The sequence below is a fragment of the Schistocerca americana genome, chromosome 2, assembly GCF_021461395.2.
Source record: "Schistocerca americana isolate TAMUIC-IGC-003095 chromosome 2, iqSchAmer2.1, whole genome shotgun sequence".
Taxonomy (NCBI): Eukaryota; Metazoa; Arthropoda; class Insecta; order Orthoptera; family Acrididae; genus Schistocerca; species Schistocerca americana.
Genome location: NC_060120.1, coordinates 98617558 through 98643586, shown reverse-complemented (window position 1 = coordinate 98643586; position 26029 = coordinate 98617558). Strand labels below are relative to the sequence as shown.

The 26029-nt window shown below is 42.7% G+C and overlaps 1 protein-coding gene across 1 annotated transcript in view; it reads left to right on the top strand.

Annotated features, from left to right (window-relative positions):
* LOC124593804 (sodium/hydrogen exchanger 9B2-like) overlaps positions 1–26029 on the top strand; it is a gene marked incomplete at its 5' end in the record, with an annotated part of 113445 nt that overhangs the window by 85712 nt on the left and 1704 nt on the right. Inside the window, 2 exons of the mRNA XM_047132152.1 lie at positions 5998–6141; positions 15933–16034. Of these exons, the coding sequence (XP_046988108.1) occupies positions 5998–6141; positions 15933–16034 (246 nt within the window). The remainder of the gene's footprint in view (positions 1–5997; positions 6142–15932; positions 16035–26029) is intronic.

Here is a 26029-nt window from a genome sequence, read left to right as displayed (position 1 = left end):
CGGTGTACCAACACGGAATTGGCTGACATGGTCCTTACATGTGGACAGCCAGATGGAAATATGCAGGCAGCAGCACGCTTGTACGGGGAGAAGTATCCCTGCAGGCAGCATCCGCACCACAAATTGTTTGTAACAGTGTTTTGCCGTTTGCTTGAGACAGGCTCGTTTATGGGATTGGTTGCAACTCGACCACGATATTATTGCACTTGGGTTCTTGTGGCAGTTATTGGTAACATGCAGTGATGTTGTAAAAAACAAGTACAATGGTGACTAAGGAAAACACACCGCACTGTGAATGTTTTCAGGAAAATGGTGCATGTGCTATCAAATGGTTCAAAGTATCATGGTGAAATATCACGATAAAAGCTAGCGATAAACCGACAGAAGCACCGTCACTCCCAGGCCCAACAATACTGTGGTCGACTAATAACAAAGATATGCAGGTGCGCCAGATGCTTACACAGTCCTTGGAGGAACAAGTATTGAGCACTGTGGAATATGTCCACTGTATCAGAGCTAGGCAGATGGCACACCAGCATGGGGTCAGCCAGTGGACTGTGTGGAACATTCTCCCCAATTCCCGCTATTCGTATTGCTTACAGCGCGTGAGGATCTTATTGCCTCCACAGCGACTGTTTTTATTTCGTCGTTCAGGCCACCACGGTGCTGCAATTTCTGTCATGCATCCTGTTCATAGATGAAGTTGCCTTTAGTAAGGGCGGAGTCGTCAGCCATCACAACAGCCAACTGTGGGCTACGGATAATCTGCGTTATAGATGGTAGATAATCATCAGTACCGCTTCGGCTTGACTATTAGGACGGGGATGTATCCTCGGGGATTACTGGTGGCTGCCTTGTAGGATCAGTCATCCTTTCACAACGCCGCACAGGCGAAGAACATCTGCACTTCCTGTGAGTGATCCTGCCTCCCCTGCTTTGATGGTGTGAGTAACGTGGCTATTACGTGATAGTACCCCACTACAGCCGACTTCTGCAGGCTTCTCGACATCTAGCCGGCCGGAGTGGCCGAGCGGTTCTAGGCGCTACAGTCTGGAACGATGCGACCGCTAAGGTCGCAGGTTCGAATCCTGCCTCGGGCATGGATGTGTGTGATGTCTTTAGGTTAGTTAGGTTTAAGTATTTCTAAATTCTAGGGGACTGATGACCTTAGAAGTTAATTCCCATAGTGCTCAGAGCCATTTGAACCATTTGAACAACATCTATCCCTGCTGATGGATCGGACGAGGTGGTTTAGCCGCATGGCCCAGCTGTCGGATCTCAACCTTCTACAGTATATTTCTACCTGTGGGGCACCAGAAAGAACATGTGGGTGCTAAGCCCACCCCAAACGTGCATACACTGGAACAACAACGCATTCACACTGCCTGTAACGACTCTGGGTAACAGACAGCACTTCTGAACATGTGTGCCAATCGCTGCTGAGTCTTGTTCGTGCCTACTTTTTTTCCACAGAAAGGGTTTATTGAACATCAATACAAAAAACTATCAGTCTTACAATGTGAGAATTTTGCATCAGTACAAACAGCACACAAAATACATATTGGAAAAGATGTCTGTGAAACATTGTTTTACACTTACAGAAAACGAAAATGATGAAAAAATCATTAAACGCAGTCTTTCACATACGTAACGCCTCCTTGATGGGAAGTTGAAAAGAGAAGTGTTAAAGTTCTTGGACGGGAGAACAATGACAATACAAAAAATAATTAATCAATCAAAACAAAACTTAGTTCGTACACCAGCAATGGATTATTCACTGTTCCATCTTCTCTCCTCCCTGCTGTTGCTGGGTGGTAACTGCTGCACAGCTAGTATACTTTCTCCACTGGAGGGAGAGCCTTCTTTGGTGACTTGATTGTGAGGACACCGTCCAATGACAGTTGCGTCTGCACCTGTTCAGTCACTACGTCCTTCGGCAGCAGTTAGCGATACTGCATGTGGCGCGATATGTAACCGTGCTCATCTTGACGCTCTTCACGTTTTGCCTCTATCACCACACTGTCGCCCACCACTTTTACCATCAATTCCTCCGGTTTGAACTGCTGGACGTCTGGATTAACTTGAACCCTTCTTTGTTGTTCTGGATGCCAGAGTTACGAGCCACCAAATGACGCCATGGTCTGTAGTAACAAGACGGAGCAGGAACGACAGACAGACGAGGGAAAAGCGAGTCGTCATGTGTTAGCCCCCAGCCGGAAAGCTGATCGGATAATGACATCTGGCGGTCGACATCGTCCAGCAAGTGTGGGGGATCATCTGTGTCAAACCTTCTTCACCAATTTTTTTTCTCACTGTATCCTAATGAAGAATTCCTTTGCTTGTAATAAACTTTTCCATTTCCATCGTTGAAAAACACGATAAATTAATCACTTTTATACAGATGGCAACACATGGATCTTATGAAATAGCCTATTAGAGAGGTCGTCTTCGAACATCTTGTCTAACGATGTTCTTATCATAGCATGTCGTGCGCTGCATTGTACTGTACTGGCATGGTGAGCTAATAAATACCATGCAGCATAGATACCATGGATTTCCGGCCAACCGTCCATACGACCGTTTTTTCTTCTTATCCTCTCGGCGATCTTTTTCTGCATTTTTGTCTCCATTAAGTAAAATCATGATTCACAAACACACTTTTACGGTTCAAAATGGTTCAAATGGCTCTGAGCACTAAGGGACTTACCTTCTGAGGTCATCAGTCCCCTAGAACTTAGAACTACTTAAACCTAACTAACCTAAGGACATCACACACACCCATGCCCGAGGCAGGATTCGTACCTGCGACCGTAGCAGTCGCGCGGTTCCAGACTGTAGCGCTTAGAGCCGCTCGGCCACCCCGGCCGGCACACTTTTATGGAAATGGTCAGTCACAGTCATATTTCTGATTGCTACAATAGCTCGTGGATATCGCAATGACATAGAAACAAAATAAAACTGATTGTCAATAATAATACAGAACAGATGGATCCCTGGAAACAAACACAAAAGAAAACTGTAAAATTCTCAAACATTACTTTGATAAACTTCTTAATTGCAAAAAACCTACAGGAAAATTAACATTCCAAAAGACCACATCTAATGCCGATTCTGATCCACCCACAATAGAAGAGATAGAGGAAATCATAAAACAAATGAAAAATAACAGAGCTGCCGGAGAAGATGGTATTATCGCCGAGATCTGGAAACTCCAAGATGAAAACATCACCAAAAAAATCCATAAGATTATCTCCGAAATTTGGATCACAGAGAAAGTGCCAGAGGAATGGAAATGTGCATTGATCCATCCTTTACATAAAAAGGGTGATAAGTCAGATCCAAACAATTACAGAGGCATTTCGCTAGTACCAGTTACATACAAAATTTTCTCTAAGGTGCTATTAAACAGACTAGAACCACAAGCAGATCTGCAAATTGGGGAATACCAGGCAGGCTTCAGAAAAGGAAGATCATGCATCGAACAGATCTGGAACTTGAGAACACTTTTGAAAGTCAGACAGGCAAGAAACACTGTAGTTACCTTTGTGGACTTTAAAAAAGCATATGATTCCATAGACAGACAGACACTCTTTGACGTACTGGAAGAATATGATATCGACAGAAAAACCAGGGCACTTATACAACAGACGCTTACAGACACTACCTCCAAGATTAAGTTCATGGGAGAAATTTCGGAACCCTTCCACATACACACAGGTGTCCGACAAGGAGACGGGCTCTCACCAATCCTGTTCAACATGGTGTTAGACAAAATTATCAAGCAGTGGGAGGAACAAGTTAAAGGAATACAGCTGGGAAGAACACGTGAAACCAAAACAATCATAAAATGTCTGGCATTTGCAGATGATATAGCCATACTCAGCAATAATACACAGGAGGCAAAGGAAGCACTGGAATGCTTGCATGAAATAGCTGCCAAAACAGGTCTGCAGGTATCTTACGAGAAGACACAATATATGGAACGACAGACCAACAATGTACACACCATGCATACGGTATATGGATCCGTAGAAAGAGTCGAAAAATTTAAGTATTTAGGGGAGTACATACAAATGGGAGGATCAAACAAGGCGGCTAACATGGAACGAACGAAGAAACTCCAGAAGGCATACAAACTCACATGGTCACATTATAATAAGAAAAGCATATCGAGGCAGGCCAAACTTAGGCACTACAAAACAGTTGTATTACCAGAAGCATTGTACGCGTCAGAAACAACCACAATTGGAGCATCAGGCATCATAGACACAGAAAAAATAGAACGCAAAATTCTCAGAAAAATATTTGGACCAATTCACAGCGATGGCATATGGATGAAGCGACCTACCAAAGAGCTGTACCAGCACACTGACAGACTAACAGACGCGATCAGAAAACGCAGATTAACTTTCTATGGGCACATACAGTGAATGGACAACAACCGACTTACAAAGAAAATTTTTGATGTAGTAAACAGCTCAAGCAAGAAAACAAATTGGTATCATGAAATAGACGAAGACTTAAGGCAGATAGGGATCAACAGGCAAATGATAGGAGACAGGAAATACTTCAGAAACAAAGTTAGGAGTGCAAAATTTATTGTAAAGGAGAGAAAGAAGAAAGGAACATTATGGACAGAGCAAAGGAAACAGGAGCACAGCCAAAGGATGAAGAGATTTTGGGAAGAGAAGAGGAAGAAAGGAAAGAAGTGAAAATTGTGTCATCATGTGATTTTCGAGTTCAAACACTGTCCATAAGGGCAACAATGAAATGAATGAATGAATACAGAAAAAAGTAACACAACCATCAATCACATACAATGGAAAAGCAGTTAAGCTGTTAAGCATACCTGTAACGCAGATTTAGTAACGTATACTGTCCGCTGTTACGTTAAACTACTTTCATAGTTCATGCGCGGTTTGTTGGTTTGGAAGGGAACCAAACAGTGAGGTCAGCGGTCCCACCGGATTAGCGAAGGATGGGGAAGGAAATCGGCAGTGCCCTTTCAAAGGAATCATCCCGGCATTTGCCTGAAGTGATTTAGGGAAATCACGGAAAACCGAAATCACGATGGCCGGACGCGGGTTTGAACCACCGCCCTTCCGAATGAGAGTCCAGTGTGTTAGCCACTGTACCACCTCGGTCGATAATGTGCGGTGATTTGTAAGTTAATACATAGATGACAACAGAAATACGTTTTTTTCCACAGTCTAAATCGAAAAGAAGGATGGGAAATGTGTACTATCATTCCGTCACGTCTAGACCGCCGTCTTTCGACCATTCGCTGACACAGTACAGTATTTCCGTTTATAGTGGAGCCCGTTCATGCGGATGATGGCGTACCACTTACGGCCATATTGTGCAGCTATCGCTAGCGATAAATTGCTAACCTACATACGATGATGTGAAATATCTTCGCAGATATGTTATTAGAGAGCCAGAGCGCAATGCTGGACAACGAATGTTCAACGGAAAAGAAAGTTAATATGATGTGCCCCAGGAACCGTAATACAATATCTACACTATAGAACTAAAGAAACTGGTACACCCACCTAATAACGTATAGGGCCCCCTCGAGCACGCAGAAGTGCTGCAACAGGACGTGGCATGGACTCGACTAATGTCTGAAGTAGTGTTGGACGGAACTGACACCATGAATCCTATAGGGCTGTCCGTAGAGCACGCGGTGGTGGAGATCTCTGCTGAACAGCACGTTGCTGTAACACCACGTTCAAACTCGCTTAAATCTTGATAACCTGCTATAGTAGCAGCGGTAACCGATCTAACAGCTGCGCTAGATACTTGTTGTCTTATATAGGCGTTACCGATCGCATTGCCGTATTCTGCCTGTTTACATATCTCTGTATATGAATACGCATGCCTATACTAGTTTCTTTGGTGCATCAGTGTATAAGTAGTGTTCTTGTAAATCGCTGAGTTTTGAATCAAATGAGTGTTTTACAACCAATAATTAAGTACATTGTTTTTATGTTTCAGAACCCTGTTGCCACAGCGTTTGAGATATTTTGGATGATTTTTGAACCGATCCTATTCGGCATAACAGGCACACAGATAAAGTTCAGTGAACTGGAGGGAGACGTTGTGTCACTGTGCGTTGCTTGCCTCATAACTGCTTTCGTGGTAAGTGTGAATAATCTACTATCTGCCGAAACAGCAGGGTAAATGTTAACAGCTTGTCTACATTATGTTGCACATGGATATACAGGGTGACCCAATGCTCTAATTCACGGAATAATGTAGGCAGAGAGATAATAATTGACACACATGCCTGAAATGACGTGGCGTTTCATTGCAGTCAAAAACCAGTGTAAAAGCTGGTCAACAGTGGGCCTTGACAGTAACACGTCAATGACGCCAAATGATAATCATGTATAAAACGAGATGTAGTGAGAGAGGGAGTCGAATCATCCCTAGCCTGGCTGATAAACACCTGCTGGAAAGTACGATGGGGGATGGCGCTCCACACCATATTGCTACATGTGTGGAAGATCTCTTGTGCATGTCTTTTGGTGAGGATCTCGTTCTGAGCCGACAGGCCATCATGCTTGGTTTCCCAGGTCCCAAGACCTCAGTCCGTACGATTATTGGTTGTGAGGTTGTCTGATATCACAAATTTACCGCGATCGTTAGATGCTAAGAAACAACGTCCGACCGCAGTATGATGTACAGTGGTGTCCACAACGTTGTCCGTCGACCACGGGTATCTTTAATGGATGATGGTATATACAGGGTGTTTCAAAAATGACCGGTATATTTGAAACGGCAATAAAAACTAAACGAGCAGCGATAGAAATACACCGTTTGTTGCAATATGCTTGGGACAACAGTACATTTTCAGGCGGACAAACTTTCGAAATTACAGTAGTTACAATTTTCAACAACAGATGGCGCTGCAAGTGATGTGAAAGATATAGAAGACAACACAGTCTGTGGGTGCGCCATTCTGTACGTCGTCTTTCCGCTGTAAGCGTGTGCTGTTCACAACGTGCAAGTGTGCTGTGGACAACATGGTTTATTCCTTAGAACAGAGGATTTTTCTGGTGTTGGAATTCCACCGCCTAGAACACAGTGTTGCAACAAGACGAAGTTTTCAACGGAGGTTTAATGTAACCAAAGGACCGAAAAGCGATACAATAAAGGATCTGTTTGAAAAATTTCAACGGACTGGGAACGTGATGGAGGAACGTGCTGGAAAGGTAGGGCGACCGCGTACGGCAACCACAGAGGGCAACGCGCAGCTAGTGCAGCAGGTGATCCAACAGCGGCCTCGGGTTTCCGTTCGCCGTGTTGCAGCTGTGGTCCAAATGACGCCAACGTCCACGTATCGTCTCATGCGCCAGAGTTTACACCTCTATCCACACAAAATTCAAACGCGGCAACCCCTCAGCGCCGCTACCATTGCTGCACGAGAGACATTCGCTAACGATATAGTGCACAGGATTGATGACAGCGATATGCATGTGGGCAGCATTTGGTTTACTGACGAAGCTTATTTTTACCTGGACGGCTTCGTCAATAAACAGAACTGGCGCATATGGGGAACCGAAAAGCCCCATGTTGCAGTCCCATCGTCCATGCATCCTCAAAAAGTACTGGTCTGGGCCGCCATTTCTTCCAAAGGAATCATTGGCCCATTTTTCAGATCCGAAACGATTACTGCATCACGCTATCTGGACATTCTTCGTGAATTTGTGGCGGTACAAACTGCCTTAGACGACACTGCGAACACCTCGTGGTTTATGCAAGATGGTGCCCGGCCACATCGCACGGCCGACGTCTTTAATTTCCTGAATGAATATTTCGATGATCGTGTGATTGCTTTGGGCTGTCCGAAACATACAGGAGGCGGCGTGGATTGGCCTCCCTATTCGCCAGACATGAACCCCTGTGACGTCTTTCTGTGGGGACACTTGAAAGACCAGGTGTACCGCCAGAATCCAGAAACAATTGAATAGCTGAAGCAGTACATCTCATCTGCATGTGAAGCCATTCCGCCAGACACGTTGTCAAAGGTTTCGGGTAATTTCATTCAGAGACTACGCCATATTATTGCTACGCATGGTGGATATGTGGAAAATATCGTACTATAGAGTTTCCCAGACCGCAGCGCCATCTGTTGTTGAAAATTGTAACTACTGTAATTTCGAAAGTTTGTCTGCCTGAAAATGTACTGTTGTCCCAAGCATATTGCAATAAACGGTGTATTTCTATCGCTGCTCGTTTAGTTTTTATTGCCGTTTCAAATATACCGGTCATTTTTGAAACACCCTGTATGTTGAACATCTGTTACAAAGAACGTCGCCTTTGATAAAAATCAATTGTTATGCTTTTGCGTCATATGAAGCGCCATATACTGATGATATACTGCACTTTTTTCGTTTCACTAAAAACCAATGTCATTTCAAGCATGTATGTCAACTTTTATCTCTCTACCTACATTATTCCGTGAAGTGCCGAGTTTTCAAATATAAACGGACTTTTGGGTCACCCTGCACGTCTCCCGTTTGAAAAGGTCAGTGCCTGGTTTCACTCCTGAAGCGTAAGCGACGTCAGCGCACTAACGGTGGTTACATCTTGAACTAACAACTGTAAACAACTGATGTGCATTCGACCCGTCAGTTCTGTGCAGGCAGTGATAAGCAGCGGACGTGCGGTTGTAGTGTGTCAACGTTGCAGTGTCACAAATAGAAATGGAACAACATATGTAAATCAAGTGCTCAAAATATTCTCCAGAATGTTTTGAGGAAGAGAAATGTGTGTACAAAGTTTGTCCAGTACATCTTGACTCCCCAATAATGCCGCATGGACGCCTGCTGCCACTTGTTTGAAGTGCAAAACCCAGACACGTCTTTTTTGGAAGCGATCTTCACGGGTGATGAGACTTGGTGTTAGCAGCAGGAACCTACCACAAAATTACAAAGCGCAAAAATTCTTATGAAGGATCAACGTGTTGCTGACATATTCATCATTGAAGCCAATGTGACACGCGAGTTGAATGGAGCCTCCAAAGAAGGAATTTTCTGACAGTTCCAGATAGTTGCATGAACGTTTTCAAAAATGGTTCAAATGGCTCTGAGCACTATGGGACTCAATTGCTGTGGTCATCAGTCCCCTAGAACTTAGAACTACTTAAACCTAACTAACCTAAGGACATCACACACACCCATGCCCGAGGCAGGATTCGAACCTGCGACCGTAGCAGCAGCGCGGCTCCGGACTGGAGCGCCTAGAACCGCACGGCCACCGCAGCCGGCTGAACGTTTTGTACATCGTATTCAAGTGAGGGGAGACTATGTACGGGGTATTTCAAATTCATGTTCCACGCTTCTAGAGGTTGTAGAGGGGACTTAGCAAATCAAGTTTTACATAGGAACCCAGGTCCGGAAATGTCATCCAACGGTGCTACAGAGCATCAAAGATATAGGCCCCGACTCCTGTAAATTATGTACAAGCATGGCGAGCTCGTGATTATGTTCAAAACAAGGATGATGGACAAGGATAAATGTACCAATTTGTCCCTCTATCGGAAACGAACGAGTAGAAAGTTATAAGTGTATATCGTTCTGATATGTTTGACAGTGGAATGCATGTACAGGAACTGTTGTTGCTAAGATTTTAGGCTAGTGAAGTTTCAGTAGTGGTGGTATGGAGCAAAACAAGAAAAAAAGTCTAGTAAACATAGGCTCCAAAATGCGTACCTTAAGAGCTATGAATACTTGTTCAGTAGAGAAGAAGTGGTTCACACTAGCGAAGATAAACATGTGCTCTTAGCTCCTCAGTTATGCATTTTATAGCCCATGTTATTTAGGCTTTTTTTTTTGTCTTGGTCCATCTTCGTCGTCTTCGACCTCTCAAACTTCCACACCCTACATTTTTAGCAACAAGAGTACCTGTACATGTGTTTCAATGCCAGAGGTATCAGAATGATTTCCGCTTGTAACTTTCTACTCGTTTGTTTCAGAACCAAAGACCCTTACCTAAAAATTATACACTGATCCATCTCCATCATTTTTGAAAGTTTGTAACATCATCAGGGACTCACCCAATATATACATACATTTACATGCACCGACACCTATAGCTTTGACGCTCTCTAGCGTCGTTGGATGACGTTTCTGGACATGGGTTCCCAGGTAAAATCTGATCTACTACGTCCCCTGAAAACCTCTAGAAGCGTGTAACACGTGTAGAACACTTGAAGCAGTAAAACCACCGTATTAACTTCTCTCTATTTTTTGTTAATGGAGCCTCGAAACTTCTTGGGATGGGTATCTTAGCAATGTACTAACAAAATTACCTTTTCAACCTATCCGCGAGTTTTATTCGAGCGAAAAGTGAAGTCAAACGTGGAATTTCAATGAAGTGATGAAAACGCAGCGGAATAGAGCAGATTGAACGCTTGACAAAGGCATCATGTGCACATGTTACATAATTTTCGGTGCATTCTTACTGCAGTAGTCCAAATCAAATGCCACTGTGATCACTTTATCCAGATCTTTGCCACAAGCCGTTCCATTCAACTGTGCTTTAATCACTTCCTTGAAATTTAAGGAGTGACATCATTCCACTGGTCCGTGTAAATAAAGAACGAAATAAATTCGCTGAATGAGAATAACTTTGCATCAGCTGCAGTGGGTACAGGTGTTACACCCGTTGCTGAGATATGAAAATTGGTGTCGGACCAGGACTGGAACCCGGATTTACCGCGTATGGCGAGCGATCGGCTTACTGTTTTTCAATCTCATTTTGTTCTTAATTGATCGTGGTATTTGTTCGGAGCGGACGTCTTATGACACTTGTTCAAGTTCATCCTTGATACATTCACTCAGTTTTTTTTATTACAGAGGGCAGCTCACCCTCTGACCGAACACGATGAGCTACCGTGCCGGCGCGTTAGGCTATCTGTGCATGCCTCCTGGACCGACCCAAACGTTCATAATCACACTGTCTACAGCCCTATAAATACAACCCAGTGAAATGATGTCGCCCCCCCAAATTTATGCTGGTGGTGGTAAGTTCCTACGAGACCAAACTGCTGAGGTCGTCAGTCCGTAGCCTTACACAGTACTTAATCTAAGCTGGCCGCTGTGGCCGAGTGGTTCTAGGCGCTTCAGTCCGGAACCACGCGGTTGCTGCGGACGCAGGTTCGAATGCTGCCTCGAGCATTGATATGTGTGATGTCCTTAGGTTAGTTAGGTTTAAGTAGTTCTAAGTCTAGGGGACTGATGACCCCAGATGTTAAGTCCCATAGTGCTCAGAGCCATTTGAACATTTGAACTTAATCTAATTTAAATATCTTCAACATTTCGCGGCCCTGTCAGCAACTGTATAAATATTAATTTTAATTTTAATAATCAACAGCCTCAGTTGCACCGTTTACCTAGAATTTACCTAGGTTTCAGTCGGGATAACGCAACCTTCTTCAGAATAACAGTAACTACCGTTTGTCGATAGTGGACATCGTCCAATACAGCACTCGTGGCTGCCGCATCGCGGTCGCGAAGTGGGGCCGAGGCAGTTACAGATAAGTTTTATGGTCTGACGATAATTTATGGATTTGTCGTTTTAGCTTGACGATGTCCACTATGGACAAACGGTAGTTACTGTTATTTTGAAGAAGGTTGGGTTGTCCCGACTGAAACCTAGGTGAATTCTACGTAAACGGTACAACTGAGGCTGTTGATTATTAAAATTAAAATTAATCTAATTTAAACCAATTTACGCTAAAGACAACACACACACCCATGCCGGAGGGACCTCTGGCAGTTATTCATGATTATATATCTTTGTACTGGATGTCAATGACGATTTATATTCGTGTTTGAACTGGATGTCACATTATTAAGGTAAAAAATACAGTATTTGGTTTGCAACACAATCTTTCCTTTGCTAACCACATGCCTATTAGTAGGTAGTGGCTTTAGTAGTTAGTATCTTTTATTTAGCTAGCAGTACTGACGCTCGCTGTATTGCAGTAGTTCGCGCAATGAAGATTTTTGTGAGGTAAGTGCTCAATGAAATGTATATGTTACTGTTAGGATTTCTTTTTAGTCAGGGCCATTCTTTTGAATTAATTATTTGATGTCAGGTTGTAATTTTTTTGAGCAGTCAGATTGCGTTGCGCCAGAATATTGTGAATCAGTGTTGACATGCTAAGAAAAACTAAAGAGAAAGTAGGCTCAGTACATTTTCTTCGTTAGTGTACATCGTACTCGCACAAGCCTTCAACTGAAAACAATTTACCGAATGACCGGTTGAAGGAGGTTAAGGGCGCTCAACGCCGATGTTATCAGCGTAAATGAAGGTGTGCATTTCCCTTGTATCCATTTGTTTACTGCCAACCCCGGCAACTTGGAGCTCTGGCGGAGGGAGCCGCCCGAACCGTGGCACAGCGCCTGAGACCGCGCTGCTATCCCGAGCGGTTCAAATTTACGGAGACTGGTGCTCACCCAGAAGAAAACGAACTTCCTTGAAACTCCACATTTGCACTTCGGTTTCGAATAAGGGAAGAACGTACAATAACACACCAATTTCTATTTTGTGAAATACGTCTCTGCAGGTACAGCATTTGTAGACATATAGGGTGTCCGATTTATCTCGACCACACCTTTTTGTCCAGTGACAAAATAAAAAATGTATCAAGCAGATGATCCTTAGCCATCAGGGAGGAATTAACTTTATGACCGCCTTTTCTCTCATTTTCTTCGTTACGAAGATATAAACGACAATACCACTTTTTCAAACAGAGCCCTATGTTTCTGTTTTTTTTTAATTCACACCCTTTTTCAATATCTGTGCAATATACAGAGTGATTGTAGTTAAACTTTCAAAACGCTGTAGAAATAACACCACTGGTCATAATGACGTCAAATTGCAAGGGAATATTATCCGAGAAGGGGGATGACGTATGGCACAAGAAAAATATAGTTACAAAATGTAGCAATACATGGAGCTGTAAGCATCATAATTTAATAGTGATTGACTACAAATGACAAATGAATCATACAACAATGCCTAAGGTGTACGTTTAACGTTAAACAAACTGTACTACTCAGTGTGCATGGATGTACAGCTGCGATACTATTAGTTACGTAAGCTCATCTACCACGGCAAGGTCATATCACATCGGATGGGAAAAACCGGTTTTTAATTGTCATGAGGCCAAAACCGCAACAAATCATAACTCATTACGGTTTTTAATTGTCCTGAGGCCAAAAACCGCATAAAAAGCATCAATCACATCGGTTTTTAATTGTCCTGACGCCAAAGACCTTTCTGTTTTGTACACGGTTCCCCCAGGCATCTCCAGTCCCCAGGACTGTCATGTCATTCGCAAAGTCGTCCATCCAACACTGCCTTGGTCGTCTAATGGTGCGTCTGGTGTTTGGTTTTCTCTCAAGTGCTTTCTTTCCCTGTCTTTCTTCTGTCATATGGGCTGCATGATCTGTCCATTGTTTTCTTTTGCTCTTCAGCTTCTGCAGTATTGTTGGTTGTTGCATCAACAGGTAGATTTCTTCACTCTTCCTCTTTTCCATTCTCCTTTATTTACGAACGGTCCCCATATCTTCCTCAACATTGCTCTTATTTCAAAAATTAATCGTTTTCCCTTTTTACGTTTTGGCATGCTCCATGTTTCTGAACCGTACATGACTGCTGGTCGTATCATTGTGTTGGATATTCTCATTGCATTTACGTACACGTGCCGTGATTAAAAAGGTAACATGAAACTGAGTCTGACTTTTATGTATCAGAACAGGGGAAAACGTAACTTTCCAAGTTGCCGGAGTTGGCAGTAAACAAATGGTTACAAGGGAAATGCACACCTTCATTGCCGGCCGCGGTGGTCTCGCGGTTCTAGGCGCGCAGTCCGGAACCGTGCGACTGCTACGGTCGCAGGTTCGAATCCTGCCTCGGGCATGGATGTGTGTGATGTCCTTAGGTTAGTTAGGTTTAAGTAGTTCTAAGTTCTAGGGGACTGATGACCACAGCAGTTGAGTCCCATAGTGCTCAGAGCCATTTGAACCATTTTTGAACCACACCTTCATTTACGCTGATGACATCGGAGTTGAGCGCCCTTAACCTCCTTCAACCGGTCATTCGGTAAATTGTTTTCAGTTGAAGGCTTGTGCGAGTACGATGTACACTAACGAAGAAAATGTACTGAGCCTACTTTCTCTTTAGTTTTTCTTAGCATGCCAACACTGATTCACAATATTCTGCCGCAACGCAATCTGACTGCTCAAAAAAATTACAACCTGACATCAAATAATTAATTCAAAAGAATGACCCTGACTAAAAAGAAGTCCTAACAGTAACATATACTTTTCATTGAGCACTTACCTCACAAAAATCTTCATTGCGCGAACTACTGCAATACAGCGAGCGTCAGTACTGCTAGCTAAATAAAAGGTACTAACTACTAAAGCCACTACCTACTAATAGGCATGTGGTTAGCAAAGGAAAGATTATGTTGCAAACAAAATACTGTATTTTTTACCTTAATAATGTGACATCCAGTTCAAACACGAATATAAATCGTCCTTGACATCCAGTACAAAGATATATAATCATGAATAATTGCCAATCTCCAAGTCGGATATTTCCAGATCGTTAGCCAACGCTAACACTTCAGACCTCTACCCTCCATGAATGCTAACTTCTCACATTTAACATCCATCACTACAGGCTGTTCACCTCCAACTGCCCAACAGTACTTCCATCACTGGTGGCGACTAACTTTCAAATGCCCAACAATACTGGTGATTAACTTCCAACAACGAGTCCAACCAGCCACAGAGTCTCTTACAATGAAAGCGCAGTCAGAGATCCAATGCAAAGCGCTGCACAGCGCTGCCAACACAGAAGCAGCCCACTTAGAACTGGAAGTCTGCTTTAAGTTTTTAAAAGAGTGATGATTACTGAATGGTACACCGTGACACGTTTTTGAACGGGTCTTGAAGAGAGGAAATCGATTACTGAATAAAAAATAAAGGGCGCTACTTAACAAACAAGTACGGCTGTTCCTGTCTTCGTAACGAAGAAAGTTACAAGAAAAATCATGGTTGGTTTTTGTCCCACTCCTTTGGTACCTAAACAACATTTGCTTCATTTTTTTTTATTTTGGTTTTGGATAAAAAGTTTTTTGGGGTGCTCAAGATAAATGGGACACCTTGTATATTGTTTCGAGCAAATGTTTAGTTCCTTTTTTTTGTCGAATAATACCTCAATTATGACTCTTGCGAATCTGACAGTCATAACTGTCTGTTACAAGGTATTGTTTCTTCAGTGACTTGTGTTTCGTTAACCTTCAGACATAGACTGTTCACAAATACAGAGTTTTACAACCAAGCGACGTTCATGGCTGGTAGGATAGATCTTCCTGTTTCTTCCTATTTTACAATTATTTTCGTGTGGTTTTAACCGCTTGTAGTGTCGTATTCCTCTTCTTAGGTTAATTATAACAACGCTTCTCTCAGTGGTTCCACAGATTTGTCTACGTTTTCTGATGATTCCTTAGCTACTGCACTCAGTATTTAAAATTTTGTGCCGCGCGAAGTGGCCGCACGGTCAGAGGTGCCATGTCGCGGATTGCGCGGCCCCTCCCACCGGAGGTTCGAGTCCTCCCGCGGGCATGGGTGTGTGTGGTATTATTAGCATAAGTTAGTTTATGTAGTGTGTAAGTCTAGCGACCGATGACCTCAGCAGTTTGTTCCCTTAGCAATTCACACACATTTGAACATTTTTAAAATTTAGTGCAACCTGTGGAAAAATTAGATCGTACAACAATTTAAAAGTGGTATGCACGAGAAACTATAATATAATTAATAATACATATGATAGTGATGTACTCACAGTATGATATGTGTTTAAGTTTACCACATTTATAGAGATTTACTTTTATTCTGTTTCAGTTACGTATTTTGGTGACGATTCTCGTGGGATTCGGTAGCAAGCTCAATAACAAAGAAAAGATTTTTGTCGCTCTGGCCTGCATGGCTAAAGCCACAGTGCAGGTAGGTAGTACTGCTGCATATACAACTGCTAATATTCATCGAGAGCATAGCTAAGGATATTGATTTATGCCGTGTAAATAGCTCTAAGAATAGAAATAAGATGTACAGCATGATGCTTAGAATAAAAGGCTCCTGCCAGTCACATTTTAGCTTAAGCTGCTGCGTAGTCATACTGCCTATGGGTCATGTATATTTACACTATTTGGCTTCCTAATATGTCGTTTCGATGAAATACCAAACCTATGCCTATTTTAGATTCCACATACGAATACACAGAACTTCTAGGCTGCTTACTTTTGACTGTAGCGGATATCTGTTTGTTTGTTTTAGTCATCATACTCAACGGCTTTGATGCTGTCCTTCGTATATTCATAATTTGTGCTAACCTCTTCATCCTTGCGTATCTACTATACCCAACATCCTCGAATGTTTTACATTATTATCTTGTGTTCACTCGTGGAGTGTCTCCCTTCTATTATTTCTTGCATAGCCTATTCCTGAGAGCCTACGCCACAAACCTGACTCATCTTCTGATAACGGTTTTCAAAAGAATTCTTCCCTCATTAGTTCCTTCTAGTGCGTCTTTTTGTCGTACTTCATCCACTCGTAGATTTTTTAACATCTTAATCGATTATCACATTCCAGATGTTTCCAATTTCTTCTTCTCTTGTACTGTAACACATTCAGAAACATTCAAAATTCCACGTCACCATTTGGTACCACTGGAACACTTTTGCTGACGAAATTTTCTTCGCCCTTTCCAGTATATCTGTGATGTACGAGAGCTGTTCGGAAAGTAAGGAACGATAGGTCGCGAAATGGAAACCACAGTGAAAATCAAAACTGTTTTATTTGCAACAGTTAGCTACAACTTCCAGCTACTTATCTCCATAGTCGCCGATCCGACTTAGACGTTTGTCGTAGCGTTGTACCAACTTTCCAATATCATCGTTACAGAAGGCAGCCGCCAGTGCTTTCCGCCAATTTTCTACGCTGGCCTACAGCTCGTTGTACGACCCAAAATATTGTCTTCATTGCCAATGGTTCATGTGAGCACAGATGAAACTTAGAGGGAGACAATTGCGGGCTGTATTGTGGGTAATCAAACATTTCCAATTGAAAACGATGCAAGAGCATCTTCATTGCCCCTGCAGAATGCGGCTGAGCATTGTCTCGAAGAAGAAAACGCTCTACAGTTATATAATGTTGGCTGCATAGATTCAGTCGAAATTTCTCACCAGGCCTCGTACTTGGCGGGAGACACTATTGTTCTAGGTATATTTACGTGCTCCCTGTGTGCTCAGAACTAAAAAGAGCGATGTGACGCGATCGACGGGCATACTAGAGACACTGCCCAACACACCTGTGCAAAACTTCATCGGATTTTCACTGTGGTTTCCAGTTCGCGACCGATCGCTCCTTACTTTCCGGATAACCCCCGTATTTCATGCTTCGGCCATTTAACATAATGTCGTTTCCTGGATAGCAGATTTCATTCATATCTTTTACTATTCCTTTACCAGTTTTAAGAGTTAACAAGTTCCTTACTATAATATTTATCACTCTCATCTTTTATATTTGTGTGTCTTCAACAACGTTTTGTGTTAACCAGTGTGTCCTCTCCATTCAACATTATTTTCAAGTCCTTGTTTTGGGCACGAGGGTAATGGTATTTGTTTCCGTTCCCCTTGCACCTGTGCCCATAGTCCAAACTTTTCTTGCACTTCCTTCGCCTTACATTACCCGTGGAAATCAGGAAACAGTGGCGCCAAGATGAATCTTCCTTAAAAAGAACTTGTCTTTTTTTTCACTGTTGTTATGCTCATATGTTTTATTGGATTTTGTAAATTACACGTGTGGCACTGTATTTTCTTCAGGAAACTTTTAAAATATTATTCTGCCCAATATTTTTGACGGGTCCCATTAGGTCCACAAACGCCTCTAATAGTCTTAATTTTTCTTTTTGTTTTCATTACTAAGCGCAATACCGTAATTGCTTCTCTTGTCCCTTTATCTGTCAAACTCAATTCACACAGTCTTTATTTCTACGCTTCTGCGACACGTCAGATTGGTCTTCCGTTAGTCTGACACTTTATTCGTTCGTGTCATATTTGGACTCCCCGAAAGCCAGTGGGCTCCCTGAAAGCCAGATGTATTCAGTTTTGAAAAGGAACATTCCCAGACAACCCAGAATTGGCCACACAAGACAAATGTCACCCACTACACGCTTCGTGGAGCACATTCAATAGCCTGAGAACTGCGTTTTCTAGATGGAGGAGCAACATGGTGAAACGGTGTTAACGTTGAGGACAACAAATGCGCAAGTGTGGACAAATCTAGACGAAGCCAAGATAAACCAGCGGAATACGAAAACTAAGATTTAGTGCAATCAGAATTCGAAAAATTAGTAAGTGATTAAAATACTCGTTTTATAGATTTAAAGGTCTCTCTATCTTTCTGCAGCGTATTTTATTTCCTCCAGACGCGTTTCGTCTTTTACATTAGGGCATCTTCAGTAGATTTAATTTGGAATGATACAGTTTTGTTTTTATATAAGATATTTGTAAATTAGAAAACAGTTCCCGTGGTAATTTTTACAGAAATGAATTGCTGCTCCAGTTATTCATTTTTCTGGGTGAAGTCCGTGTTTTCTCTCATCCGGTCGCAAGTTAGAGATCGCTCTGTCACATCACATCACTTACGAAACACGGACACATTTTAACGTTACGATCTTTTTGTTCCGTAGTTTCTGTATTTTGAATACTAATTATTGTGGAACACTATTACCAATCTAGCACTAGCAGCAGATTTCCTAACGAGGACTGTGATTTTTGGTCGTAACTGAAACTTCCTGGAAGATTAAAACTGTGTGCCGGACTGAGACTCGAACTTGGGACATTTTCCTTTGGCGGGCAAGTGCTCTACCATCTGAGCTACCCAAGCACGACTCATGCCCCGTCCTCACAGCTTTACTTCTGCCAGTATCTCGTCTCCTACCTTCCAAACTTTACAGAAGCTCTCCTGCGAACCTTGCTTCTGTAAAGTTTGGAAGGTAGGAGACGAGATACTGGCAGACGTAAAGCTGTGAGGACGGGGCGTGAGTCGTGCTTGGGTAGCTCAGATGGTAGAGCACTTGCCCCCGAAAGGCAAATTTCGCAAGTTCGAGTCTCGGTCCGGCACACAGTTTTAATCTGCCAGGAAGTTTCATATCAGCGCACACCCCGTTGCAGAGTGAAAATCTCATTTTGATCGTAACTGTTTCTTCACTTTATTTCTCTCGTCTTATCTGATTTGCTTACGTTAGTATTGCCAACCTAACAAATTATGTGATGAAACGTAAGACAGTTCATTTCTGTTCTCATTCTACCAATCTATCTATCTACAGTACCTATCTATCTATCAAAGAGAACGAAATCAGAAATGAACAGTCGTTAGGTTTCAATGCTTGCTTCGTTAGACTGACAACACTTACGTAAGCCAGTCTCCATGTACTCCACAAGCCACCATACAGTGTGTCACAGAGGTTACCCTGAACCACTACTAGCCGTTTGCTTTCCTATTCGAGTCGCAGACAGAGCGAGGGAAAAACGACTATCTATATGCCTCCGTATCAGCCCTAATTTCTAGTATCTTATTTTCGTGGCCCTCAAGCGCATTGTATGTTGGCGGCAGTAGGATCGTTCTGCAGTCAGCTTCAAATACCTGTTCTCTATAAATTTTCTCAAATGTTTTCCTCGAAAAGAACGTCGCATTTGCGCCAAAGATTCGCATCTTAGTTCCGAAAGCATCTCCGTAACACCTGCATGTTGTTCGCACCTACCGGTAACAAATCTAGCCGCCCGCCTCTCAAACGTTTGGGTGTCTTCTTTCAACCCGACTTGGTGCGGATCCCAAACAGAACAGATCGCACTAGCGTCCTACATGTGGTGCCCTTTACAATGAACGACACTTTCCTAAAATGCTTCCAATAAACCGACGCCGACCATTCGCCTTCCTTGCCATAATCTTCACATGCTGGCTCCATCTCATTTGTAACGTTAAGCCCAGATATTTAAACGACGTGACTGTGTCAAGTAGGACAATAGTGCTACTGTATCCGAACATTACGGGTTCGTTCTTCCTGTTCATGCGCATTAACTTGCATTTTTCCATATTTACAGCTAGCTGCCATTCATCACACCAAATGGAAATTTTGTCTAAATCGTCTTGTATTTTCCTACTGTCACTCAACTTTGGCGCCTTATCGTACACCACGGGACCATCAGCAAGTAACCGCAGATTCCTGCCCATTCTGTCCCGTCAGATCAATTATATATATGTAGGGAAAAACAGCGGTCTTATCACACTTCCCTGGGGCACTACAGACGATGACCTTGTCTGTGATGAACACTTGCCGTAGAGCATAACGTACTGGGTTCTATTGCTTAAGAAGTCTTCAAGCCACTCACATTTCTGGGAACCTATTCCGTGTGCTCGAACCTTCGTTAGCTGTCTGCAGTGGGATACCGTGTCAAACTCTTTTCGGAAATCTAGAAATATGGAATCTCTGATCGTTGCCGTTCATCCGTAGTTCAGAGTATATTATTTGAGAAAAGGACAAACTGAGTTTCACACGAGCGACGCTCTCTAAAACCACACTGATTCGTGGTCATAAGCTTTTCGGCCTCTAGGAAATTAACTACGTTAGAACTCAGAATATATTCTACAATTCTGCAGCAAACCGATGTTACAGATATTGGTTTGTAAGTTTTTGGGTCCGTTCTTTTACTCGTCTTATATAGAGGAGTCACCTTCGCTTTTTTCCAGTGAGTTGGGACTTTGCGCTGGGCGAGAGATTCACGATAAACGCAAGCTAAGTAAGGGGCCCATGCCGTAGAATACTCATCGTAAAATCGAACTGAGATTCCATCCGAACCTAACGATTTATTTATTTCGGACTCTTTCAATTGTTTCTCTACGCCAGGGGTACTTACTACTATTATCCATACGATCCGAACGACGGTATAAGAAGAGAGAAATCAAGTGAACACGCAGTTATTAATAAAACTCACAGTCCTTGTTAGGAAATCTCCTGATAGTGCCAGACTGGTTGTAGTGTTCCACAACAGTTAGCATTCAAAATATGGAAACTATGGTGTAAAAAGATCGTAACGTGGAAATGCGTCCACGTTTCGTAAGTGAAGTGACAGAGCGGCCTTTAACCTGTGACCAGATGAGAGGAAACGTAGATTTCAGCAAGGAAAACAAATAACTGCAAGTAGTAACTCATTTATGTAAAAATTAGCATGTAAACCCTTAAATCGCAAATATCTCATATACACATACAACTGTATCATTCCAGAATAAGTCCAATGAAGATACCTTAACGTAAAAGGCGAAACAAGTTGGGAGGGGGGGGGGGGGGGGGGGAGAAAAAATATCTGCAGCTGGACTATGGCATTTAAATCTATAAAAAGAATATTCATATACTTCCTGCAGATGATGGCCTCACAAACAAATTGATTAAAGTACTTTTCTGAAAATACACTGAAAGACCAAACGTCAAGGAAAGACCCTAAATGTGAGGTCAGTCGTCGGCTGCTGGCGCTATGCCGAGTATTTGGCTCCATATCGTCCCGGTGGAAATGGGCTCCTGACGATCTACATTCAAATCGGCTGCAATCTAGCTGATAGTGGAACGACGAAAACCCTGTATGGCTCTGCGGAGGCGTCGCGACGTCCATTTACACGTTTACGAGGTTTACACTTGTAAATACATTGCCTCTACGATACTGGAGATCCATTCTAGACACGGCAGACCATGCGTAATCGCCGATATGCTGTGACCCGTGCATGTTTATAAATTAGTTATGCAAAAGTAACTTTTAAATGTGAAAAAGGTAAATAACTTTAGAATCGTTTGATACAACGTCGAATGCAGTATATCATGAAGTTTTATCTACAAACGTTCAATGTGGCTATCCTTTGTAGTACTGCAGATGTCCTATCTGTAATCGGTTTCCTGACAGTGATCCTACGAAGTAAGTCTTAGTGTATGATGCCACCTGCTTGTATTATCTGTTGTCACAGCTCGTCGACGTTTGCCGGAAGCAGAGAAACAAACACTCAACGCCATACGTAGAAGTCCATTGGCGTTAAAGCAGATGACCGAGTTGGCCAGTCGGCACTCGAAGTCGGCACATTTTTATGGAGATATGCAACAGTTCCAGTTTGTATGGCTCATTTACCCACAAGGGGAATGGAAGCTGGCGAGCTGGTTCAATTGCTGCATCAGAGACTGCTGGCTGACCCTGACCTGGCGTCCTATGTGATATACAGTCAGTTTCTGAAAAGTGTAGGAACAGTTTGTCTTTGAGGTAGTGGCTTCCAATATTTAGTCCTGAGTTGTCTCCGTAGTGTAGTAGTGGATTTGGATTAACGAAACCGTAAGCAACACAGCAAATACTCTGCACTGTAATACGACTCCGTGATGCCTGTTAATGCTGTTCGTGGATGATACTGGAGTTGTCTTCCGATTATGTCCCATATGTGCTCAACTGGAGACAGATCTGCTGATGGAGCACACGAGAGCAACATGTCGACATTCTGTAGAGCACGTTGGGTTACAACAGCGGTATGTGGGAGTGCGTCATACCGTTGGAAAACATCCCCAGGAATTTTGTTAATGAATGGCAGCACGACAGGTCGAATCACCAGACTGACGTACAGATTTACAGTCAGGTTGTGTGGGATAAGCACGACAGTGTTCCTGCTGTTACGCAATTGCACCCCAGACCATAACTCCTGGTGTAGGTCCAGTGTGTCTAGCACACAGACAGGTTGGTTGCAGGCCTTCAACTGGCTACCCTCTAACCAACACACGGCCACCGCTAGCATCGAGACAGAATCAACTTTCATAATAAAACACAACCACCTCCATCCTGCCCTGCAATGATCTCTCGCTTCACACTACTGACGTTGAAAATGGTGGTGGTTTGGGGTCAGTGGAATGTACGCCACAGGGCTCCGGCTCGGAGCTGTCCTTGGAATAACCGATTTGTAACAGTTCATTATGTCACTATGTGACAACTGCTACTTAGACTGCTGCGGTAGATGCAGTGCGATGCTCCATGGCCATATACGGAACGCTATGGTTGCCCCTCTCTCTAGTGCTACGTGGCTGTCCGATGGACTGTCTTCTTGTGATCATACATTCTCGTGACCACCGCTGCCAGCAGTCATGTTCATGTACAGTGGCAACATTCCTGCAGAGCCTTTCCGCAGTATCGCAGAAGGAACATCCAGCGTCTCATAGCCCTATTACACGACCTCATTCACGCTCAGTGAGGTGTTGATAATGGCGTCTTTGTCGCTTTAAAGGCATTGTTGAGCAACCACGTCCAGTCTCAGAGGTAACAACGCTCATGACCGTTACAGCGTGTATTTAAACAAACCTGATTTGCATCCTCATAGTGGCGCTACTAGCTTTACTTATGCGACTGGAGAGAAATTTGAACAGACATCACCATTCGGATGTAGAAACACCCCTACCAACTTCCTTTTACGTCGTACAGCTCCTTCTTGGTTTTGGGAATTTTTTTTTCCATTAGTTTCATTCTTGTCGATATGTAACAGCCTTGGCTTATTATATTGATGGATCTGTTACATACAGTACTACCAGCACCTGACTTCTTTGCAAGGAAGGAAGGAAGAAAGATTACGGTTTAATGTCCTGTCTACATTGAAGGCATTAGAGATGGACCACAAGCTCAGAAAGTTTCAAGGCTGGGGAAGCAAATCGATCATGTCCTTTGAAAGGAACCATTCCGGCATTTCCCTCGAATGATTTCTGGATGGTTTGGCGCGGATTGGAACCGTCATCCTCCTCAATGGGAGTGCAGTGTGCTAACCACTGCACCGCCTCGGATTGTGAAAATCACTGCAATGAACACTTTCTAAAAAGGTTGAGATCTTCAAGGGGATGAGAAAACATGAAGCACTCAAAGTGAGAGGAAAATGCTGGGTTTAAAAGAGGTTAACATCAATTGTTGTTTAAGTTTCATATGGGAGCCCATGATTGGCTCACCAAAATTATTTTTGTAGCGGGGATGAGAACTAGCGAGTGTCTACGTGCAGTCACTATAATTGGCAGAATCTTGAAATCAGTTTCCCAGTTTGAGAGAATTTCTGCTTTCTGCCCAACCCTAAGTAAGAAATGTGTATTACTGGTTAATCATAGCAGACTCTTAAGAGGAGGGAGATCGCTTGTATTTTTATGAGTTTTTTCACTGGATGGAACTCAGAAGGTCTACAGAGGTTGGCTAATGAGAATACAGTGTTGGCAAAACCAGCAAGATTTTGGTAGGTGTGGATAAGGGAACTTCGTTCTAGAGCTACAGAGAGGGAGGATTTCGCCTTATCTCCACTTCCAGCAGAGAACACTTTGGATGATGGCCGTTTTGAGACTGTCTCAGAGCCGATGGTAAGTAGTGCGACCAAACTTGTAATTTTCACCTATCACTGCAGCCTTTCTCTGCATTAGGATTTTACAACAACGGGAAGCACATGTAGCATTTATGCTTGACGAGACGATGTGAACGTGAGGTTATTTGTTACGAGCTAGAGTTTTGCTCTTCTGAATCAATTCGTGCACTTAGCTAGTGAACTCCGCATGCGCTTAGGAAACGGAATTGGTGCTCATATTTATTTCTCAGGATCTTTCCTTTTATATGTTAGCTAATTCTGAGTCATTAGAAATTTATGTGGATACGGCTAACTACACATCGTCATTATCATTTCCTTTGCAATTCCGCGCACCTGTGGCAACGTATTGTCCTGTACATTTAATAATCCATTTGTACCATTGTGACCGTAATAATTTCTTGTATTATCTATTCTACGTTCAGAACTAAGTCCATGTATTTTAGCAATAAACAGGACTTTGCTGTGAGCTTTAGTATCATTCCATAGTCAGATGAAACCCTTTGTCATTATATCTACGGGAGCTACGTTAGCTATACTTCACTGTTTAATTTGGCGACACCTGTTCAAATACAGATGTTCAATAGCATCTGTTGTACAATGAACGTGGATTTACTTTCAAAATCTTTTCTTAAAGAATTTACTTTATTTACTAACTATTCATCAAGAACATTGACACATTTAATCACACTATGTGAGCGTGGAAGTAGTTGCCAATGGTAACTGAAGAAAGAAATTAATTTTTTTAATAAATGGAAATTTTATTCCCAAAAGCCCTTTTTTAAACAGATTTAAAACTATAATCAGAAAGCACCCTGTAAATATCAAGTTACAATTTATTCAGAGGCAGAAATAACAATTTTTTCTGATAGTATGAGCTTTCGGGCTGAGAACCATGCCACTCCCTTTTAACACGGCCGTAGTCACGACCGCTCACAACAACCTCTGAAAGACTACACTGGTGCAAATCTGCAACACACCATATTACTTTAAACTAAAAAATTTTAACAACTCACACAAACACATAAACTATGCACCCCGTAAGAGGGATGGAAATGGTACAAAACACTCACACTAAAAATTATTTGCCACCGAAAGTGCAACTTGTTTTTAAAAGAACTCTTACGGTGGAAGGGTGGCAACTTTATATACTAAAATGACCATTTAAATCAAATCCATGAAATGCAGTTTTACATAAAATGTACCAACATGCTCTGCATTACACATATACCACCTCGCAAGATGATAGGCAAGATAAAAACATATTTAAGGAATTTGGCCTCTACACCTTAAGCAATAAATTCGTTAACACCGAATCCGACAAACATGACAGAGGTAGCTATTAATGTACGGCAGACCGACAGACAGACACTAACTGCCTAACAAATGCGAACGAGACAGACGAGCAAGCTGGGGACGAGAGACTGGCCAAGAAAACAAGTAGAATTTAACAAGTAAATGAAACAACGTATCACGAATCACTTAACTTCTCATAAGCTGCGGTGTCTGGCGAAGACCTGGCGCAGCACTCCCAA